The sequence below is a fragment of the Antechinus flavipes genome, chromosome 2, assembly GCF_016432865.1.
Source record: "Antechinus flavipes isolate AdamAnt ecotype Samford, QLD, Australia chromosome 2, AdamAnt_v2, whole genome shotgun sequence".
Classification (NCBI taxonomy): Eukaryota; Metazoa; Chordata; class Mammalia; order Dasyuromorphia; family Dasyuridae; genus Antechinus; species Antechinus flavipes.
The window spans coordinates 662,126,963-662,147,859 of record NC_067399.1 but is presented as its reverse complement, the minus strand read 5'-3'; the positions used below and the strand labels follow the sequence as shown (position 1 = coordinate 662,147,859).

Sequence of the window (20,897 nt, the reverse complement as noted above, 5' to 3'; positions counted from 1 at the left end):
TTTTGCTGTCTGCTTCCCTACTTAGGGCTAGGGGAAGTCTACCCCTTCCATTAATTACTAGTCTGCAGCTGCAGAGGGACTGAACAGAGGAAGGGACCTGTGGGAGGATGAGGTCTACACATCCATCTCAGAAAGGAAGGGCATAATTAGCTTGGGTGTCATGCCAACTATGTGGCTAAACTGGTGTAAGTCATTCCTCTGAGCTGTCTCGTCAAGCCATGGCTCAGTGTTGTTCTGGAACAAGTGGAAATCTTTCCTCCTTCCGAAGGGGCACTAGTAGCTCAGATAATTAGTTCTCGTTCTCTCCCTAGCAGGTTCCGCTCTTAGCATCCTTCTTTCATTCCAAACTCTCAAGTTTGACAGCTTCCCTTCTGGTGGGGATCATAGAATCACAGACTTTCAGAACTGGGAAAGAACTTAGAGATTATCCCACCTTTTTACAGCTATGGAACCTGAAGTCCGGAGAAGTGAAATAATTTGCCCATGATCACATGACAAGTGGCCGTAGTAAGATTAAAATCCCATCACATTGTACTTTGGTGCCAAACATCCATGCTGTGGGTAGTAGGATTTTAATCTGGAAGAAAACTTGAGAATATTTCCTCAAACTCCTTATTTTGTATATTAGGAATCTGAGCTACGAGGAAAAAGGGACTAGCTTGTGGCAGAGCTGAGGATCTGAACAGATATTATAATCCCTAACTTAGCCATTGTAGGGTTGATAGTTGAACATTGGAATTAAATGAATCTAAGAAAAGGGTTTAAATGATGCAAGAAGCAAAAAATAAGGGAGAAATTGGAAATAATCCTCCATAGAAGACAATGTTTTTGCCTTTCTTTACACCTTGGCTCACAGAAGAGATTAGTAAAAGCTTATCAATTCATTGAGGTGATCAACGAGAGAGGAAAGTAATTAACGGGATGAGGGGATGCTAGGTTGACCTTGGATGTGATTTCTGGGCTATGAGCTGGCCAGTGAGATGGAGATGGGGGAGGGTGAAGCCTCAGAGCCGGGTAGGAGGGAATCAAAGGGATAGGAGGAATGTAAGGGATACGGAGGCGGGGGAGTCAGAAGGTACAGAAAAGTCACTGCTCTTGAGGGCGTTAACAGGATGGAAATTAGTGAGGCGGGATCGCAGGGATGGATTCGGGAGGTCAGTGGGGGGGGCAGTTATTGGGGCAAAGAGCACGTCCGAGGGGCTCAGCTGCGGGCAAACGAGGCGGCCACGCTAGGATAAGGGGGTGAACTGGAGCTGGAAGGTTAATACAATTGGAAGGGTCGCAAGGGACTCAGTCCGCGGGGCAGGAGAGGAAGGGAGCTGGGACAGAGGCAATGGGGAAGAAAGGGGCTTTAATGGGGCTGGGAGGCAATGGAGGTGAAAAGGGGGCCTATGGGGGGGAGGCATGGAAGGTCAGTGGGGTCAATGAAGTGGGGAAGGTGAAGCAGGAGAGGTCAATGGGGTCAACAAGGGGTGAAGCATCCAAGGTCATGGGGTCAACGGGAAGGTAGTGAGGGTCAAGCATTGGGAGAGCCAATGAGGCGGGGAGAGGCGCAATGGGAAGTGGGATCAGGGGTGGGAAGGGGTATATGGAGAGGGTAGGGTTAGGGGACAGTTCGCGGGACCCAGAGCTGGTCTAGACTGTGTCTTCTACCAACCACGTTCCCTGAACCCGTTCTCCTCTGACTCCGCCCCTCCCTAATCTCCCAGACTGGACTCCAAGGAGATCTCGCGAGATCTCAAACATCGAATGCGACAGAACGAGAATCACGCTCGGGAGGTGGGGTTTCCTCGCCCGTCCACTCTCGCGGCGTCTCCGGCGCATGACGTCATCGCGCCGTGCGTGCGCGGGGGGCGGGCTCCGGCGGCGTCTGACGAGGGGGAGGAGGAAGCGGCGGCGGCGGCTGTGTTGATCCGGCAGTGGCGCCGACCCGGCTCCCGGGCCCGTCCGAGCGCTGCCCTTCTCCGGCCCTCCATGAGCCGGGGTGCCGCCGCCGCCGTCCCCCACCCCGACGTTTATGGAAGTGATGGACGGGCCCCTCAACCAGGTGAGTGCGGCCCCCGGGAGGGGGAGGGGAGGCCCGGGACTGGGTCAGGGGGTTGTTGAGCTCTCCCTTCCCAGCCCTCAGTGTTCCCCCCGTGAAAGCCGGGGCGTCGGGCGAGGTGGCCTCCGTCGGTCCTTTTCTGACTCAGTTTCCCCTGCTCTGAAATGAGGGGGCACGCATACTCTGCCTCCCAGGGCTGCTCTTGCCTTAAAGCCCTTTTCCCTCTTCGGTCCCAGCCTCCCCCCATAAAACGAGGAGCTGAGCTGGCACTTCGACCCCGCCAAGGTCCGAGGGAAGTCACCCTCAGTTTCCAGTCCCGGGGGGCTCCCGTAGGGTCCCCTCGCGCCCGCCCCCCACGAACAGGAGCCCTCCCGGGGCCGGGTGGACGCGCGTGAGGGCCACGTCGCTGCGGTGATAGGGAGCTCGGGCTCACGGCCACTCAGTCCCCAGGTTGGCGAGGGCCGGAGGGCCCGGCTCAGGGGTCGCAGGGGATGACTATCCCCTCCCGGGGGCCCGCGGAGGTCTGAGACTGCGGTTTTCGGGTCCCACCCCCACCCCGAATTTCCTGCGGACAGACCCTCGTCGGAATAGGGCATGGAAAAAGGAGCCGAGTGTCCGGGCCCGGGCTGGACCGCGGGTCTGATTGCCGGCCACTAGGGACCTCGGCGTCCTCTTCTCTAAGTCGAGATGGTTTGGATTTCCCAGGACGGTCGCCCGAGAATCTCTTCCTTTTTGCCTCTGCCGACTCTCCCGCTACAGCATAAGCTGCGGGTCACTTTCCTGCCTCTTGGGAGAAGTGGAGGATTATGGCACAAATGGAACTGTAATTTAAAGTCTTATTAAAGGGAGTGAGGTCCTGGGGGAGATTGACAGAGAACCTCCGGCAATGCTCCCCTCAGTTGGGGGTGAGGTGTGTGTGGGGTTATCTTTTAAGAAGGTGGGATAAGTCAGAACGCCCCTCCCCCCAGGGGTCTGACCAGAATGGTCAAGAGTGGCAGGAGAAGTTTTGGCTCCAGCAGAGTAGCTCCTACCTTGGTGTTTCGGGGGTCCTTGTCCAAGGTACACACCTAACTGACCTGAGTGCAAAGGAAGCCGCTCAAGTGCATTTGGAGCCTTTCTTCTCTGTTCTTCCCCTGCGTGGCCCAGGGCAGCCCGAGCTTTGGAGAATGCCCGACTCCCCAAGTGTCTGAAGGGTGACAAGGCAGAGTGATATTTATAGAGGGTGCTTTAAAGTTTGAAAGGAGCGAAGTTACTCCCGACTCAAGTTAGAGAGCTCTATTTCAACCAGATAGAAGAGAAAACTTGTTACCATTAAAGCTACTTAAAATAGAATTAGTTGCTTCAGCAGAAAAGAGTTCCCTTTCACTTGAGATCTTGCACTAGATTTTTTGCTGGGAAGAGAAGAGGGCTGGAATTCATGCTTCAGATATGGCTCGACCCCTGAGAATCCTCTCTATCCCTCCCATTGTGGGATTCCTGGCCTTCTGCTTGGACTTCCATGTTGTTAGCTTAGGTTGGTGTTGCCTTCCAGTGTTGGACTTGGAGGAGTGAGATCTCACAGGAAACCAGGCTGAAGGAAGAGGCTGAATGAGGGAAACAAGGAGACGGATGAAGCTCTTTTCAGAGGAAGAGAAAAAGGAAGGGAAGATTTCTTTTTATAGAAGAATTCTAATTTCCTTGGTTTAATGAAAGAGCACTGGCCAGGGAACCAAGAAAGCTTCTTCATCCACTTTCCTCAATTGTGAGGTCAAGCAAGTCCCTTAACTCTGGGGTCTCTTTTCCTTATTTATGATCAAGACTTTATAAGCATCTGAGCATCAGGCTGGATTGGAAGTACAAAGGTATGACAGCACCTGCCTTCAAAGAGCTCAGATTCTCTTCAGGTCGGAGTTGTTAGGCAAGGTGCCTAACTAGCCAGCACCAGGTTTATTTAACCTACATCAGTGAATGGTGGAAGTCATGGTTTTAAAAAAAGAAGGCAGGCCAAAGGTAGCCCCTTTATTTTTTAATATTATTGTATTATGACCTTCAACACTTCATTGACTTCTCAGTGCTAAAACTTCATAGGGATATCCTCAGAAATGGACTAGTTCATTCTGCTTTGCTCTTTACCTACTACGTGCCCCATTTCCCTAGTCTACCTGCCCGGTGACTAGCTGATGAGGGTGAGAAATGGCAGTAAAGTGGCACAAACAAATCTTTTTACATTTTAGAAAAATCATTCAGCTTTTGGATCAGTGCTCTTGATTTTTTGTATGAAATAAGGTTTGGAGCTAAGAGTTTTTACCATTTTTCGAGAGAGATGCACATGGATACAAGTCACCACTAAAATCACAGGTCTAGGATCAGGTGGCTGAGGGATCAGTGAAAAAGACGAGTAAAAAGCATACATTCTCCATAGTCAGCATTCTAGGTTATGATATTCAATACTCAATATTCTGCTAATTGGTTATTGGAAATTTTGGTTTTAACTTAGTTGATTATTGTAAATTGACCTGGCTAACAAAAATATGGGGTTTAGGGAGGACAGAATAGGCCGCTTGGGAGGGAGTAGCTTTAATATTTTTGATTTCATAATAAAATAACAGTCACCAGCCCAGAAATGCTACTTGGTCTTAGAAAACTGGAGCCAGTCTGTGGTGTTGTAATGTAGCTTCAGGGAAAAGTGATCACGACATAAAAGATTCTATAAAGTTTAGTAATTATTCATGTTTGTTAAATTGAGAATGTGAGCTTAGGAAAATAGAAATTGTTTCTTTTTTGATCTTTGTCTCACTGGTCCCAACCTAGCACAGTGCCTGGAACTCAGTAGGTGGTATATGAATTCTGGTTGATAAGGTTTTTTTTCTTCCTCTCCACCCCACACCCCAAGACTTTACAAGAGAACACTTGATTCAGAGAGCTTGTCACTAGTAACTAATAAGGAATAGGTGGATTTAGAGATGATCTCAAGAGTGCCATTCTATTTTGTGTCGTTTCCCTGGAAGAAACTACCTAAAGATAGGGGGAATAGGGCTGAAATACCAAGTTGATTTTAGGATTGGGGTGACATTTGGGAAGAAACGGGAAATTGCAGTGTTGGTTAGTTGTTTTTGTTTTTTTTTACTAGTGAAGCACTAACTTTGCTCAAAGCTATTTTATAAGAAATTTTGTAATGATCATTCTATAAAGCATTCCTCCTATAAGTTTGCTAAGAATTAGTTCCCATTTTTGTAGATGACAAAATATAAGCATGGAGAAGGGAAATGACTGGCCAGGTCAATGACTCATCAACACATTATGGATCACAGACCTATTTTGACTCCCTGACCTTTCCTCCTTCATTTTTTTCAAACTGACTTCACTGATCACAGGCTAATTTTAGTGTCACATTCCTATACTGCCAAGGGATCCCAGATGTGTATAGGATCAGTATTTATTATTTAGATCAGAATTTAGTGTCATAGAATTAATTTGGCCATCATCAAATTTGCCATGGGGATAATATATAGTTGAACAGATAGGTAAAAATATGGCACATATATTTGTGACTTAAGTCAACTGAAAAATAAAATGTACTGTGATCATCACATAGTACTTCATTTTGAACACAATTATTATCCACCTTTTTCCTCTGTAAAGGTAAAGTGAATCGTGATACTAATTCCAACAAATTCAACAAATGTTTAATGAGCTGCTGTGATGAATGTTACTTTGGATAAAAAGATGGCATCCTTGTCCTCAGTTTTGTGTATATAGAAGATAAATTAAAATGTCTGAGAATTTTAATCATAAAGTGTAACATCATGGCAAGTCTGGAAGAGCTTGTCTTTCCCCTCAGATAATTGTCTGACAATTTAGAAATACATGGGGTCAACAGGGCATCAGGTAGGCTATACACCTCTAATGAGTTCTTACCATTGAGTCAGCTGAAACCTGGGGTCAAATCCTGCCTCTGGTATTTAGTGATTGGACAACTATGACTAACTACACAGGATCTCTGAATTTAAAGGGCCTCCTTGTCCAACCCCCTCATTTTACAGGTTAAAAATTAGGGTTCTACAAAGTAAATGATTTGTCCAAGGTTACACGAGTATTGTGATCAAGCCAGTGTGTGGCAAGGATTTCTGGCTCCAAATTCAGTGTTCTTTGAACTTTCTAAAATGCTATGTTCAGTACTTTGGTTTCAAAATTATAACTTGTTAATTTTTTTTTTAAGCCAGAGATCAAAAGGTAAATAACCTTTAAATTCTTTAATTAGTCCAGAAATGGATATATTAGCCACAGGAACTGATTTTTAGGAGAAAAAATTTAAAAACAAGTTACCCAAACCAACCTCTGTAAAATAGATAATGACCTGTGTTATTAACTTCACTGACTTGTTAGAATAAAATGTCTGTAAAGCAATTTGTAAACATGACAAAGCTGCCTAAATGTCATCTGGTAACTACTACTGTTATTACTCATGGTCTGGCACTTATTTATTTCCCACTTCACCTGAGGAGAGAGCAGAGCCTATTTCTGCACAGGCCTGGAAAGCAGGATGGACCAGCCTGTTCTTTTCCACTACTCAGTTTCGGGTTGCCCTTTGGCAGCAAAGTGGCAACGAGAAATTTCAATTTTGTTATACCAGTGGATAAAGAGCTGGCCTGGGAGTTAGGGGACTTGGATGCAAGTTTTGTCACTACTGGTGACGTGGAGCATGTTACTTAATCTCTCAGTGTTGCAGTTGATGATCTGAGACTCAAGGAGCAGATGTGTCCCAACTTCATCTTTCCCAGGCCTTTTCCCTGTTGAGCAAAGCAAAACAATTCTTATGTAGCACTTAATGATGACTTTTCATCTTATTTCAGTTTCAGTCAGTTTAAATGTCTTTTAGTTCCAGTGCACGCTGTATTGAACATAAGCAGAAATTCTCCTTGTCTCTTGGCCTGAGGAGCCATGGGTCAAATAGAGATAAACTCATAATGATCACTAGGCTTCATTTCTACACCAAAGCCATACTCACCTTTTCAGATGTTGGAGTAGCACGGAGTGGATTGAGCTCTAGGCCTGGAGTCAGGAAGACCCGAGTTAAATCTGGTCTAGACACTAATCACTATTATCATGGGAACTATCTTCTGAGCCACTGTCACTGAGTAAAACACAAGTGCTTTATATCTTGATAAATTGTTTGACCTTCTTTATGAACAATTTCTCTTTTCTTTAACTATGTCTTGACCCGAGAAAAGTCATGTAATCTCTCTGATTGTTAGTTTTCTTATCTGTAAAATAGAGATTAGATTAATTGATCTCTAAAATTTCTCTGAACTCTCAAAAATCCCAAGATTCCTGTAAAAGAAGTCTCTGGTTGTGTCTCCAGTCACATGAAATTCTGTCCTTCAGCATTTCCTCATCTACATCAAAACTTAAGAAATTTGTTTGAAATAGTAACTGTCTCAAAACCTGATATCATCATCATCTTCTGCTTTATGATTTTTCAGAGCATTTTACAGAATTGACTTCACTGGTCTCAAATTGAATTTATCTTCAGACTTGGCCAAAGATACAGCTTAAGTGCCTTCTGCTTGTTTGGAATCACAAAGGTGGCAGTAGAGCCCTACCCATTGCCTGCTTTCTGTGCCCAGCCCACGAGATCAGTTATCTGTGAACTTTTAGGTTGCAGAGCCCAGCTCCTGTGGATGAGGAAACTGAGGCTCAGAAGTGAAATAATCAGAGCTGGGAGAAGAGGGAGTCTTTTGATTCAATCTGTTACTTTTCAAAGCCCCAACAAGAATTAGGCCAAATGAAATATCAAGACACTGGTAGGAACTAATACAACAGTACTACAAAATTAAAGTCTGAATCTAGTGATTTTAACTGCTTTGGTTTTTCAGAGCTAAATTTGTCATCTCCTTCAGCCTGTTCTGAGATAATCTGTAAATGTCTGTCAATAGCTTTGTCATTTTCCCAGCTGGCCATGTTGGTTTTTTTTTTTTTTTCCTTCCCATCTCTAGTCCTACATGTAATTGGCACCAGCTATGTGGTGTGCCAAAAAGAGCTCTGATTTGGCATCCAGAGGCATAGGTTTGAGTCTTACCTCCATTTACTAGTTATGTGATGATGGGCAGGTCACAACCATGTTAAGCCTCAATTTCCTAACTTCTGTTACCTTAAGATGTGTTCTCAATATTACTGGTCCTGTTTCTTTGTTAAAGTAGTTCTTCTCCTTCCCTATCCCTCCAATATATTGGCTCCCAGACTGTTAGAGGCTCCATTTCATATTGCTTGAACTCTTACAAGAGGCTTCTTTATGAATCTCTCCTCCATTCTTTACATCCTACTTGACACTTCTAGCACTGGTTCTGCATAAAAGCAATTTGTAATAAATCTGGAATCAGGTTTTGAGGAGCTTGAAATGCAACAAGAGGAGGTTGTATTTGTTCTTCGAGGCCAGCCGCTATTGCTGCTTGAGTAAGTTAGCAAGATGGTCAGACCAGTGCTTTTAGAATATCCCATTATGAAGAATGGCTTCCACTGAGAGGCATTTGAAGCAGGAAGACTAGTTTGAAGGCTCTGCAATAATACAGACAGGATGTGATCAGGGACTTTATGAGGCTGGAGGCAGTGTGAAGGGTGGATGTGAGAGAGCTTGTGAAGTTCACAAGATTTAGCAACTTACTGAATATGAGAGGTGAGGAAAGTGTAAGACTTCCTAGATTTCTGCCTTGGGTAACCAGAAGAAATACTCAACACCTCATAAGTTGTTATAGAAAAACAATAATTTCTCCACTTTGGGCATGACAAATAGAAACAATTTCTATTAACTATTCTAAATCTAAGCATTTCTAGCTTAGAGAATAGTCAGATATAGTTGCCTGTCTGACACACCTCTCCCCCCCCCCCCCCCCCCATACTTTCCCATAGTCTTCTGCCACAACATATAATGTAGTCTTGATTAAGGAAAAGGACACAGTATGTTAAAATACAGTTTGGAGTTAAAAGCTTACTCTGGCTAGTAGTCACTTAATGTCCTTTGACTACTCAATGCATTCATTCTTTGAACTCTCCTCAGATTCTGAACAGAGCTTTTCCCTGTGATCTATACCTAATTCTTTATAAATGGAGCATGTGCTGTATGTGCCTGGCACTATATAGAAAGGCAAATGACAGTCCCTTCTCATAAGGAACCCATAAACTAACCTATACAACATGCAAGTAATGGGATAGACAAGTTGTGTGCACAGAAAGTTGGAAATAATCAACAAAAGACAGTTAGACACTAGAAGTAAGGAAGATTGACCAGGCCTCTTGTAGAAGGTAATTTTAGCTGGTTTTAGGAGGCAGACAGAAAGAGGAGAATTGCAGGCATGAGGAACAGTGAGGGAAAATGCATGGATTTGGGAAATGGAGAATGTAGTGTCACATGGGGAACAGGGTGTGAGGTATAAGAAAAGTTGAGGGGCAGGTGCTGAAGGGCTTTGGACTCTGGCAGGATTTTATAATTTGACTTGAGGTGAGCCCCTGGGGTTGGGGATGACATAGTCAGATTTAGGCTTTAGGAAATTCACTGAGGCTGGAGTGGGGAGACACTGGGGAGATGATCTCTTCCTGGCCAAATCTGATGGCCTTCTCTTCCTGAGGGTCTTCATGGTATTCTCTTCTGCCAGTGTAAGTCATTTTGGATTTCCTTCTGCTCCTCTGTCCTGGACTACCTTGTATCTCCTCGACTACCTAGTTACTGGTAACTTAGAGTGCTGGGCCCAGAGTCAGGGAGATCTAAGTTCAAATCCAGTCTCAGACATTTTAGAGCTATGTGACCAGGGCAAGCCAGTTAACCTCTATTTGTCTTAAACCACTGGAGAAGGAAAATGGCTAATCTCTTGTATCTTTACACAGTATTGGCAAGCTGCAGTCACTGGGGTCACGCAGTGCTTCTGCACAAGCCTACTACTTGTGATACTGTTAACCACCCTTTCTTCTTGTCAATGCCACCCCTGTCCTCCCCTGCTCAGTTGGCTGAGCTTCCCCTCTGCTGGCTCATCCTCCATACCATCAACCTTACTATACCTGGTCCCTAAGGTTCTGTTCTCAGCCATCTCTTGTACTTTTTCAATTACCTCCTCAGGTCCCATGAGTTTAAGCCTCTTAATGCATACATACAACAAACTGAGTTTCCCTGAAATTGCAGATCTGGATCTGTAGTCATCTTTTGGAGGTTTCAAACAGGATGTTCCACAAACATCTTTAACATATCTAAAATGAAATTTTTTTATTTCCCCTCTCAAAATCCTCATCCCCTATTCCAGACTTCCATATTCTTGCAGGAAGCACATCCATCCTTCCATCCATCCTCTCAGGTTCATATCTCTGAATTATCCTGAAATCCTCCCTCTTTCAACCCACACGGCAAGTCCATTGCCAATCTTGTCATGTTTATCTTTACATCTCCTCCTGCATCCTGTCCCTTCTCTCTATGCACAGAGCTATTGCCTTAGTTCAGGCTTTCCTCATCTCTCAGATCATTGTAACAGCCCCAAAGTCTCTCCCGACGCTCAGCCATTCCACATACTGCTACTAAAATAATTTTTCTAAAGTGTCGATCTGATTATGAGACTTTCTTTTGTCCCTAAGATAAATTATAAACTCTTATTTAGCTTTATAACCTCCTTCCTGAGCCTCATTGGTTTCTCTATTGCCTCCTGATCCTTATATACCCTGCTTTATTTTTTTGTCTTGGTACCTGTGCAGTGGACATTGCCATGCTCAAAATGTGTCGGTAGTCTGTCTTCCTTTAAGGTTCATTGTAGGCGTCTTCTGTATGAAGCCTTTCTTGATTCTCCCCAACTGTTAACTGCCCTCCTTCCCAGTCTACTTTATATTTTTGTGTATATCATTAAAATAGTGATTTTGCAATTAAACTTTATGTTTATGCATTGTTATATGGCCTTTGTTATTTATCCCAGTAGAAAGTAACATCCTTATGAGTGAGGGTAGTTTCCTTCTCTGTATTTGTGTATAGCACATAGCATTGTGCCTTGGTGGGTGCTTAGTAAAATACTTATTAGTTGAGTTTGATGAGGAGCCAGACTTGAAGGAAAGAAGGATTTTTTTCTTGTTCCACCAGTCAAGGAGACCCAACTTCACTACAGGAAAACGAAGATGCCTTTTTAGGCTGAGAAGTAGCTGCTCTTCCACTTTGACTTTCAGTGGCTCTGAGGCAACATTATTCCCCCTCACTTTTGACTACTCTTGTTCCCCCTTTTCCTGCATAGTTTTATACTATAGTTATATTGACTTGGTCAGAATAGTTGGATGGATGGAGATTTATTTTTTGTGACCCTCCAAATAGTCCAATGGGTATTAAATTCTCAGTAGAATTTGTTATAATTAGTTTTAAATTAAATAGTAAGTGCTAAATAAGATAATTCAATCTCCTTGAGCAGGGACTGTTTAGGTTGCCTTTATATACCCAGGCTAGTATATTGACTTGCTAAAATAAGCTTAATACTTAATTGAACAAAAACAGCACTTTTAATAGGGTAGATGGTAACCTTAAATGAAAGGATGTATATTGCCTTAACTCCAAAAAGAGGAGTGTTACTGCTCTCCATACTAACAGTATTTTGGTAAATCAGGCCCGGGGGGAGGAAGGGGGGAGGAAGGAAGTGATTCCAGACAGTAGAAAAATGGGGAGGGAGGTGGAAGAAAAAAGGAATGGTTATGTTTGTGTCTCAGCTAAGTCAGAATGTCATTGAGACAAAAGCAATGTTTGCAGTCTGGTGTTGGAGGAGGAACTTTGTTCCTCAGTATCTAGTTTTTCTCACTCAAAGTTGCTTTGACTTTGGTTATAAGGAGTAAAGTAAATCTGAATATTCCTTTTTTTTTTTATATAACATTGTTGATATCACATCTTTTCACTAGTTATCTGAAAAATTTTCAGTCCTGACAATGAAATTAAATACTACCTGACTTGTTTGTAAAGAAACTGGATACTTAGTCAAAACTAATTCCAAAAGATTCTTGGTCAATATTCACATAATTGTTTGCAGTTCTAAGAAGAATTTAAGCCCTATGAGAATAAGAACTTTTTTTTTTTAAACCCCACTAGGTATCTTGCATACCCTAGATAAAAAGGGTCTCTACCCCAAGATGTTTGTCTTTATAGAAACTGTTTTGCTTTTAGCACTTGTAGTTCTGACTTCTTGTTCTCACTTCTTGTGTTACTTTATTCAAATTTTGGGATCATTATTTGAATATGACTTATTTCCAACCATAATTAGAATGTTTTTACCTAGAAAACGGAAAGTTATGTCCTTCATTTATACGTACTTTTTTTTTATTATAGCTTTTTATTTGCAAGATATATCCATTTTCAACATTGACAATTGCAAAACCTTTTGTTCCAATTTTTCCCCTCCTTCCCCTCATCCCTCCCCCATTTATATGTGCTCATTTATTTATTATTATAACTTGTTACTTAAAAATATATGCATAGGTAATTTTTCAGTATTAACAGTTGCAAATCGTTTTGTTACAACTTTTTCCCTCCTTCCCTCCACCCTTTCCCCCAGATGGCAGGTTAACCAATTCATGTTAAATATGTTAAAGTGTAAATTAAATACAATATATGTATACATGACCAAACACTTATTTTGCTGTACAAAAAGAATCGAACTTTGAAATAGTGTACAGTTAGCTGTGAAGGAAATCAAAAATGCAGGCAGACAAAAATGGAAGGATTGGGAATTCTATGTAATGGTTCACAGTCATCTGCCAGAGTTCTTTCACTGTGTGTAGCTGGTTCAGTTCATTACTGCTCTACTGGAACTAATTTGGTTCATCTCATTGTTAAAGTGGGTCACGTCCATCAGAATTGATCATCATATAGTATTTATTGAAGTAAATGATGATCTTCTGGTCCTGTTCATTTCACTCAGCATCAGTTCATGCAAGTCTGTCCAGACTTTCTGAAATCATCCTGTTGGTCATTTCTTACCGAACAATAATATTCCATAATATTCATATATATACCACAATTTACTCAGCCTTCTCCATTTGATGGGCATCCACTCAGTTTCCAGTTTCTGGCCATTACAAAGAGGGTTGCCATAGACATTCTTGCACATACAGGTCCTTTTCCCTTTTTAAAAATCTCTTTGGGATATAAGCCCAGTAGTAACACTGCTGGGTATATGTACTTTTAAAATACATGTGTGCATTGACAAAAATAACTACAATATAAACCAAGATAGGAGAGAATAAGACCCCCAGCATCCAAGACTTTAAAGTTACTCTTGCCTATAAACTTTTTCTCTTTGCTGGTTAATGCCACACCAAAAATAAAGAGATTAACCTGAAAATAATATTGTCATCTTCCTTTTTTTAAATGATCTTTTAACTTAGCTGTAGCTATGCAGTGGATTAAGGAGATAATTTTTTGCATGTACTGAAAGCTTGGTGGCAGATCAATTTTGAAAATAATTTGGTTTCATAATAAAAAAGTGATTTAATTAATAATTTAAGATGTTACAAATCACTTTATTCGGGAAAATTCTGTGATGTAGACATGACAAGACTTTCCCTACTTTTGTAGGTGAGAAAATGAAGGCTGAGGCACATTACTCAAGGCAAGATTCAAGATTTGCCCAAGTTCTTTTGGCCAAGGGCCATCTGGAACTAGGATTTTGAGCCTAGGCTCCTTGCTTCTAAATTTTATTTTGCTTCAAGAAGGGACAGTTGAGTGGGTGTCAGCAGACCCAAAGATGAAGCCACTACACTCCTGGGATTCCTTTTGCCTGGTAGTTTATTTCCTGGTCTGTAAAATAGGTGTGATATTTGCATTTTCTTGCTGTCTTTATGAGAGAAGTGAATTGTAAAGAAACAAGGTTGTTCTCAAAATCTTCGTGCAATTTAAGCTTGAATAGCTTCAGACATTAAAAAAAATAACATTTAAAAGGTTTATTGTTTATATTATTAGACTATTGATATATTATTGAAATTTAACATAAGCACTCTCTTGTGCTCTTCAGTCAATTTTTGAACTTTGTATAAAAACTTGTCATTGACTGATGCTCAGTGCCTGAAAGGATTGCATTTGTAATCTTGCCTTACAGTCACCCAAAGAATAGGTTTTGTCTCTTAGGTTTTGACTTGACCTCGGGAGAAAAGTCAGAGAATTAAGTGATTGAGGTGGGTGTAGTGAGGGGTTCCATCATTAATTCAATATATGAGCGAATGCTATCCAGAGCTGTGTGCCCTGCAAACTTGCTCCCCCTACGCTTAGGACAGCCAGCTTTGGTTTTTATACTTCCTTAGTACTTTGTACTCCTGGAATCCTAAAATAGAGGATGGATCAAGAACTGCTCTGGCCATCTCTTCATTTCCTACCTGGTTGGAGTACTCCTTTCATTTTCTCCCCATTGTTGTACTCTTTCCTACTTCTTAGTCATCCTCCCCTAACCCTTTCCTCGTCCCCATCTTTTTTCAGCTTTATTTTGTGTGTTTTCCCTATTCAATTATAAAGTCTTTGATACCTTCCTGTCTTTTAAAAATAATTCCTCTTAGCACAATGCCTGGCACATAGGCACATCTGTGTAACAGTGAGAAGTAGTATAAAGTAGAACTTTAGGAGTTTTAATTAAAGAGTTTAAAACTGTACACTAAGATTTTGGGGACACCCTGTATTATAATGTTGATATATATTTTTATATATTTTTTGTTAATAGATCACGTCATTAAATATCATTTTCTTTAGAAGTTTTCAATAATTGCTACTACATCCTTCTTGCCTGAATCAGTGCTTTTGAAAATTGTTGGTCTGCTGCTTGAAAGATGTGACCATTTCAGGTGTATTCATTTCTTGAATAGGTTTGGAATCTTCCTTGGCCTTTCCTTCCTTTCTTCCATCCTTCCTTTCCTTTCTTTTCCTTTTCCTTTTCTTTCTTTTCTTTCTCCACAAGCACCTTGTACTATAAATATATATATATATATATATATATAAAAAACTCAAATCCAGCTCACTTTTGCATGTCATAGGTCCTCTTTGAGGACAAACAGTGATAGCCTTAAGTGTAGGAGCCACTCACTGTACTGCATAGTTTTCCCACTAACTTTGTGTTTTATGGGCTGAAGTCATAGCTTAGCTCCGGGTGGATCCAAAGGCTTGGCTGCTCATCTTTTGTTTTTGAAGAGGACCAGTTTCCTCATGGGTGATGTCTTGCTTACCTGTGAATTGAATTGAAGTAAGACAGAGTTGCACCAATGGGCAGCTCACTTCCTTTCTGAGTCACTGTAGTCCACCGGCAGGACAAAGACAGGACGACTGGCAGCGGCCTCTGATGGCAGCAGAGGAGCTCGTTGCTTCTGCTGTGTGACAGCCACCAGGCTGCCTCAGCCATCTTCCCCCCATTTGGAGCAGATTGTTTTCATCTGCAGAGATGGTTTACTGTAGGTGCTACAGTTACTTGGAGCCACAGGTGAGAGTTGAGTGCCAGGTGGATGCCAGAGGTGTGGGAGCAGCCCTGAAAAGTGCTTGACGACCCCTCGTACCAGAGGTGGTAGTCCTCCTCAAACATCTCATGTTCCTCACAGTACCTAGTCAAGGCCTTATGCCAAGGAGATGTGGATCCCAAGGTGGCAGCCACTGCCTATAGGAAGTAGAGACTAGCTGACAGGTAAGGGGTCAGGTTGGAAGAGGCCGAAGTTTTGTTTTATGACAAGAATGTTGTTCTTAAGCAAGCTTTGGTTATAACATGCTATTGCCCCAAATGATGAAGTTCTGGGAGTTCTGCTTGTTAGGCAGTTAACATCACAGGATTAGCACAAGCTCTGCTCTTGTTTCTTCCAGTCCAGAGTTCCTTAAGTGTTTAAGCTTTTCTTTCTTGTGGTTTACTTGAAGATTTAAGCTTAAAATCTCACATTGCTGTATCTGCTTCTGTCCTTTGCCTTTTCAAGCATTCCACACAGATTAGGCTCCTGCTTAAGTGCCAGCCTCTGGGCTAGGAATGAACTAGGAATCCAGAGGCAGAAATGAAAGATTCCCGACCTCAAGGAGCTTACATTCTATCAAAGGAACAAAATAAGTGTAGCCAAAATGTATACAAAGTAAGTATTTAGTGGAAGAAGGCAGTAGCAGCTGAGGGAACTTTGAAAAGGAATTATATGTTGCACACTTGACAAAGAGGGTTAGGGAAGAAGACAGACAACTTGTGATAAGATGGTTGGTCTGTAGAATAGATGAAAGGGAGTAATGTAGAAGAGGACTTAGTATTTGTTCCCAGCTTCAATAGGAAGCTCCTACTCAAGATTCTGGAGCTGGAGAGTGATTAGATCAGATCCATAGAAATCTCACTTTGGCTGCTTTATGGAACATTGTCTGTGGAGGGAGAGACTTGAGGCTGTGATGAGGGCTTGAACTAAGGCGGTGGCTCATGTGAACACAGAAGGAAGCGTGTGGGAGAAATGTTATGGATTTACAATTTTTTTTTAATCTTATAATAACTTTTTATTGACAGAACCCATGCCAGAGTAATTTTTTTTACAGCATTATCCCTTGCACTCGCTTCTGTTCCGACTTTTCCTTTCTCTCCCTCCACCCCCTTCCCTAGATGGCAAGCAATCCTATATATGTTAAATATGTTGCAGTATATCCTAGATACAATATATGTTTGCAGAACCGAACAGTTCTCTTGTTGCACAGGGAGAATTGAATTCAGAAGGTAAAAATAACCCGGGAAGAAAAACAAAAACGCAAATTGTTTACCTTCATTTCCCAGTGTTCTTTCTCCATTTCCCAGTGTTCTTTCTCATTTCCCAGTGTTCTTTCTTTGGGTGTAGCTGCTTCTGTCCATCATTGATCAATTGAAACTGAGAGGTCTCTTTGTCAAAGAAATCCACTTCCATCAGATTACATCCTTACAGTATGGTTGTTGAAGTGTATAATGATCTCCTGGTTCTGCTCATTTCACTTAGCATCAGTTCATGTAAGTCTCTCCAAGCCTCTCTGTATTCATCCTGCTGGTCATTTCTTACAGAACAATAATATTCCATAACATTCATATACCACAATTTACCCAGCCATTCTCAATTGATGGGCATCCATTCAATTTCCAGTTTCTAGCCACTACAAACAGGGCTGCCACAAACATTTTGGCACATACAGGTCCCTTTCCCTTCTTTAGTATTTCTTTGGGATATATTGGATTTACAGTTAACAAGCCAGTGAATGTGGGAAAATGAAGTTGAGAACCTGAGTGGAAGGAGAGTGGGACATAACTCGTGTGATGAGAAAAAAAAAACATCTGCTGTGGAATATTCCTCACAAAAAGCCTGTCACCTGTAGATATCTTCATCAAAAAACATTTTCAAATTAGGGTAGATCATTTTCATAAAAATGTTACACATATAGAAAGGAAGGATAATTTTTCCTGCAATTGTGGTACAGGAGAGTCCTAAGGATCATAGTTTTGAGCCAGTTTCTAAGTTTCCTATAAACTTTAACCTCATTTTACTATTAACTGTATGCCCTTTAGCTAGATTTAGGCTCCAGATGTCAGCATCTTGTGGAGTGACAGTGAAAAATTAAATTAATCACATTTTTTACATTCTTTTAAACTTCTGGCTGTAACAAAATCAGAAGGCAGAAGGAAATTGCTGTTGGAAGGATGTTTTGGAAAGAAGAAATCAAAGAGTTGGCGGAATGCTTACTATTGTGCACCCAAAGGCAACAAGGCACAGTTCCGTGGAATTCTTGTGGTGGTGGCGGTTGTGGCTGTGTCTTGGTCTCAAATCCTCTCACTATCCTGGAAGTGCTCTAGCTTTTTAGGCTTTACTCTGAAGCACAGATGTGTATGTGCTTTGATTATGAGTAGTTCTGCCAGTTCCATCAGTCACTTCTATATTCCAGATTTTTATGCATCTCTAAATACAATTAAAAATGACACAATCTGCTTTTTGGCTATCAGTTGGCTCTTTTGACTCATATTGAACTTTCAGATCTATAATACTTCCTGCCCCATTTTCCCCAAGATTTTTTTTTAGATGAACAGCTATTTTAGTCATGCCTTCCTTATCTTGTATTTCTGATTTGAAACCAAATGTGGAACTTTAATTTTTATCTCTCAAACTTTACATTCTTGATTTTGCTCTATCATATTTTTCATATTTTGCTAGGCTCTCTTTTCCTGTAACATAAAAAGGTTAGATTAGATCAGGAAATTAAAACCTTTTTTGCCATCATAGAACCCTTCAGGCTTGTGGATGCTTCAGGAAAATGTTTTTAGGTTAATTAAGGAAATGCTAAATTTCAGTTAGAGATTGTGATCTGTTTCCCCTTTCAAGTTGCTCACTCCTCAAAATCTATCCATGGATCCGTAGACCTCAAGTTAGTAAGTATTTTAAACACCTAACTATGTGTCAGGTACTGTGCTAAGTTTTGGGGATGAAAAAGGCAGAAGACAGTTCTTGAGGGGCTCATGGGAAGACAACATGTAGAGACAGCTATGTAAATCAGAAACATCAAGGTAAATTAGAGATACTCAGCAGAAGGAAAACACTAACATAAAAGGAAATTGAGAAGGGCTTCATGTGGAAGTTGGGTTTTTTGTGACACTCAGGAAGCTAAAAGATATAGATGAGAATTCTAGGCATGGGGCCCAGCTAGTAAAAGTTCCCAGGGTTAGGATATGGAAGTGTCTAAATTGAGGAACAGCAAGGAGGGAATGTCATTGGGTTACAGCATGGGATAGAGATGAGAGGCAAGATAGGAAAGGGTAGATTGTGTAGGGCTTTGAACAACAAATGGGACTTTCTATTTGATCTTGAAGGTGATAGGGAGCTACTGGAGTTTGTCAAATGGCCAGGCTATTGGGTGCCATGATCAGAGTTGCTTAGAAGATAACTTTAACAGCTGACTTTCTTTTTTTCTTTTATCCAGCTTTTGAGTAGTGTTAATTTGGATTGCTTGCTGTATTAAAAGTTCTTTCAGAACCAACCCCATAATAGTATTCAGAAAATTTTTGATACTTATTTACAAACTGAATTTAGAGTGGGTAGAAAGAACAAGTTTATTTCATTTCAACAAGCATTTACGTGCCTCTTGCATTATCCTCTCAATTGAGAGAGGACAAAAGTTAAGAAAATGCTGGGTCTGAACCCCAGTTTGTAGTAGAACAGCTTGGTAACACCTGGAAGGGACTCCAGTGTACTGTGTGATCGGTCTTCTTTTTTTTTTTTTTTTTTTTTTGACTCCTAGAAAGTGCCAGGGAAAGGGAGTGTGGGTCAGTAGAAAGCACTCCAGTTCTGGTCAGAGCCCCTGGTTTTGAATTCTTCTGACTGTGTGACCTCGGGCTAGTCATTTTATGCAAGAGCCTCAATTTCTTCATAAAAGGAAGGAGTTACACTAGATCTCCCAAGATTCCTTTCGGCCCCTAGCTTATGAGTTGGGGACAGCAAAGTGCTCTGGGGTTACTGGAGGAGGATTCCCATAAAGCTCTGCCCCATCTTGTCAGAAAGTCATTTAACCTCTTTGGACCTCAGTTCTTACCCAGAAAGTGAGACTCGACCAGCTAAATAAGAGATCTTACTTCTTTGATAGCAGGTGAGAGCAGGTAGATCTTAGACATTCTTGACTAGATCTGTGAACTTGGATGGGAAAGCAAGATGTGTTTCTTTTTCACTCACCTTTGGTTTCCTTTGCAGTTCTGTGTTTTATTAAATCTGTTTGAAAATATTCTGACATGGACTTCCTCAGACTATTCTGGGGCCTAGGTGTAGAAAAGACTAATACACCCACTCACCTAGACCGGATCAATCCTTAAGTTCCCTCACAATTCTGATACCTTCCAATTCCTAAGTAGTACCTCAATTCCATGGGATTCTTCAATTATAAAAACACTTTATGCATTACTTACAGAATAAATTTTCTGTAGCTTTCATTTTCAGTTGCAAAACCTGCCTGATTAACTCTTCAAATGATCCTTGCTTTCCTCAGTGTGGTTCTTCTTTCCAGTCTCAGGAGATTGTTTCATGAATTGATTGCTAATGTGCCAGTGATCTAGTTCTTAATGGACAGACTTAGTCAACCTGGCACATAGTAAGTGCTTAATAAATTAGCTCCGCCCGACAGGACAGAACCTGCCTCTGCAGCAGCTTTTGAAGACCTAAGAGTCCCTTCCACACTCTGATATCACTTTGGGGTAGAACAGTAAAATTCTGGAGCCAGAGCTCCCATGGATCCCTCAGATAAGGAGACTGAGGCAGAGAAAAGTAAAAGGCAGTGCTCCATCACTTGACTAGTGTATCTGAGACAGGGTTAGAAATCAAGTTTTTCCTGATGCTAGTCTAGCTCTCTATTTATACCTGTGAACGAGATAAGTTGAAATGACAGTTGTGAAAATCAAGTAAGGCTTCATCTATTTCAAAGTTTGAGTAGGCCTAAAGGACTTTTAAGTCAAGGGCATACTTAAAGTCTCCTCCCTGTTATCCTCCTAAGGGCATACTTAAGCCCCCTTCTTGTTATCCTTCCTATTTCAGCCAAATATGGGCAACTATGTACTTGTTGGCCAAGTTTTAGATCCTCAGCCAGTAAGGATGAGGGTCAGTGGTGGGAGGGGGAATTTGCCTTAGGGATTAAAAGCGTTGACCCTGCCCCCTATGGTGCTTCCTCCCTTGGATCGACTGCTTGATGGGTGGGAGGCCCAATTCTCGAGAGAACATATAATAAACTTTGCTTTGCTTCTAGAGATCTATCCAGTTTTTTTTTTTTATTATTATTAATGGTTTCTGACCCACACACCTGAAACATTGTGGGGTTTAGTGGAGAATTGAAAGTCTTTATCATAGTATCCATGAAACACACAAATATGATCTATGTTGTAGTTTCTAGGGTTTTCTT

At 41.6% G+C, this 20,897-nt stretch overlaps 1 protein-coding gene across 1 annotated transcript in view; it reads left to right on the top strand.

Annotated features, from left to right (window-relative positions):
* The first annotated feature begins 1,858 nt into the window (after positions 1 to 1,858).
* Positions 1,859 to 20,897, top strand: part of NRBF2 (nuclear receptor binding factor 2) — a 31,005-nt gene continuing 11,966 nt past the window's right edge. The window contains exon 1 of the mRNA XM_051982604.1: positions 1,859 to 2,047. Within this exon, the coding sequence (XP_051838564.1) occupies positions 2,018 to 2,047 (30 nt within the window). The 5' untranslated portion in view covers positions 1,859 to 2,017. The remainder of the gene's footprint in view (positions 2,048 to 20,897) is intronic.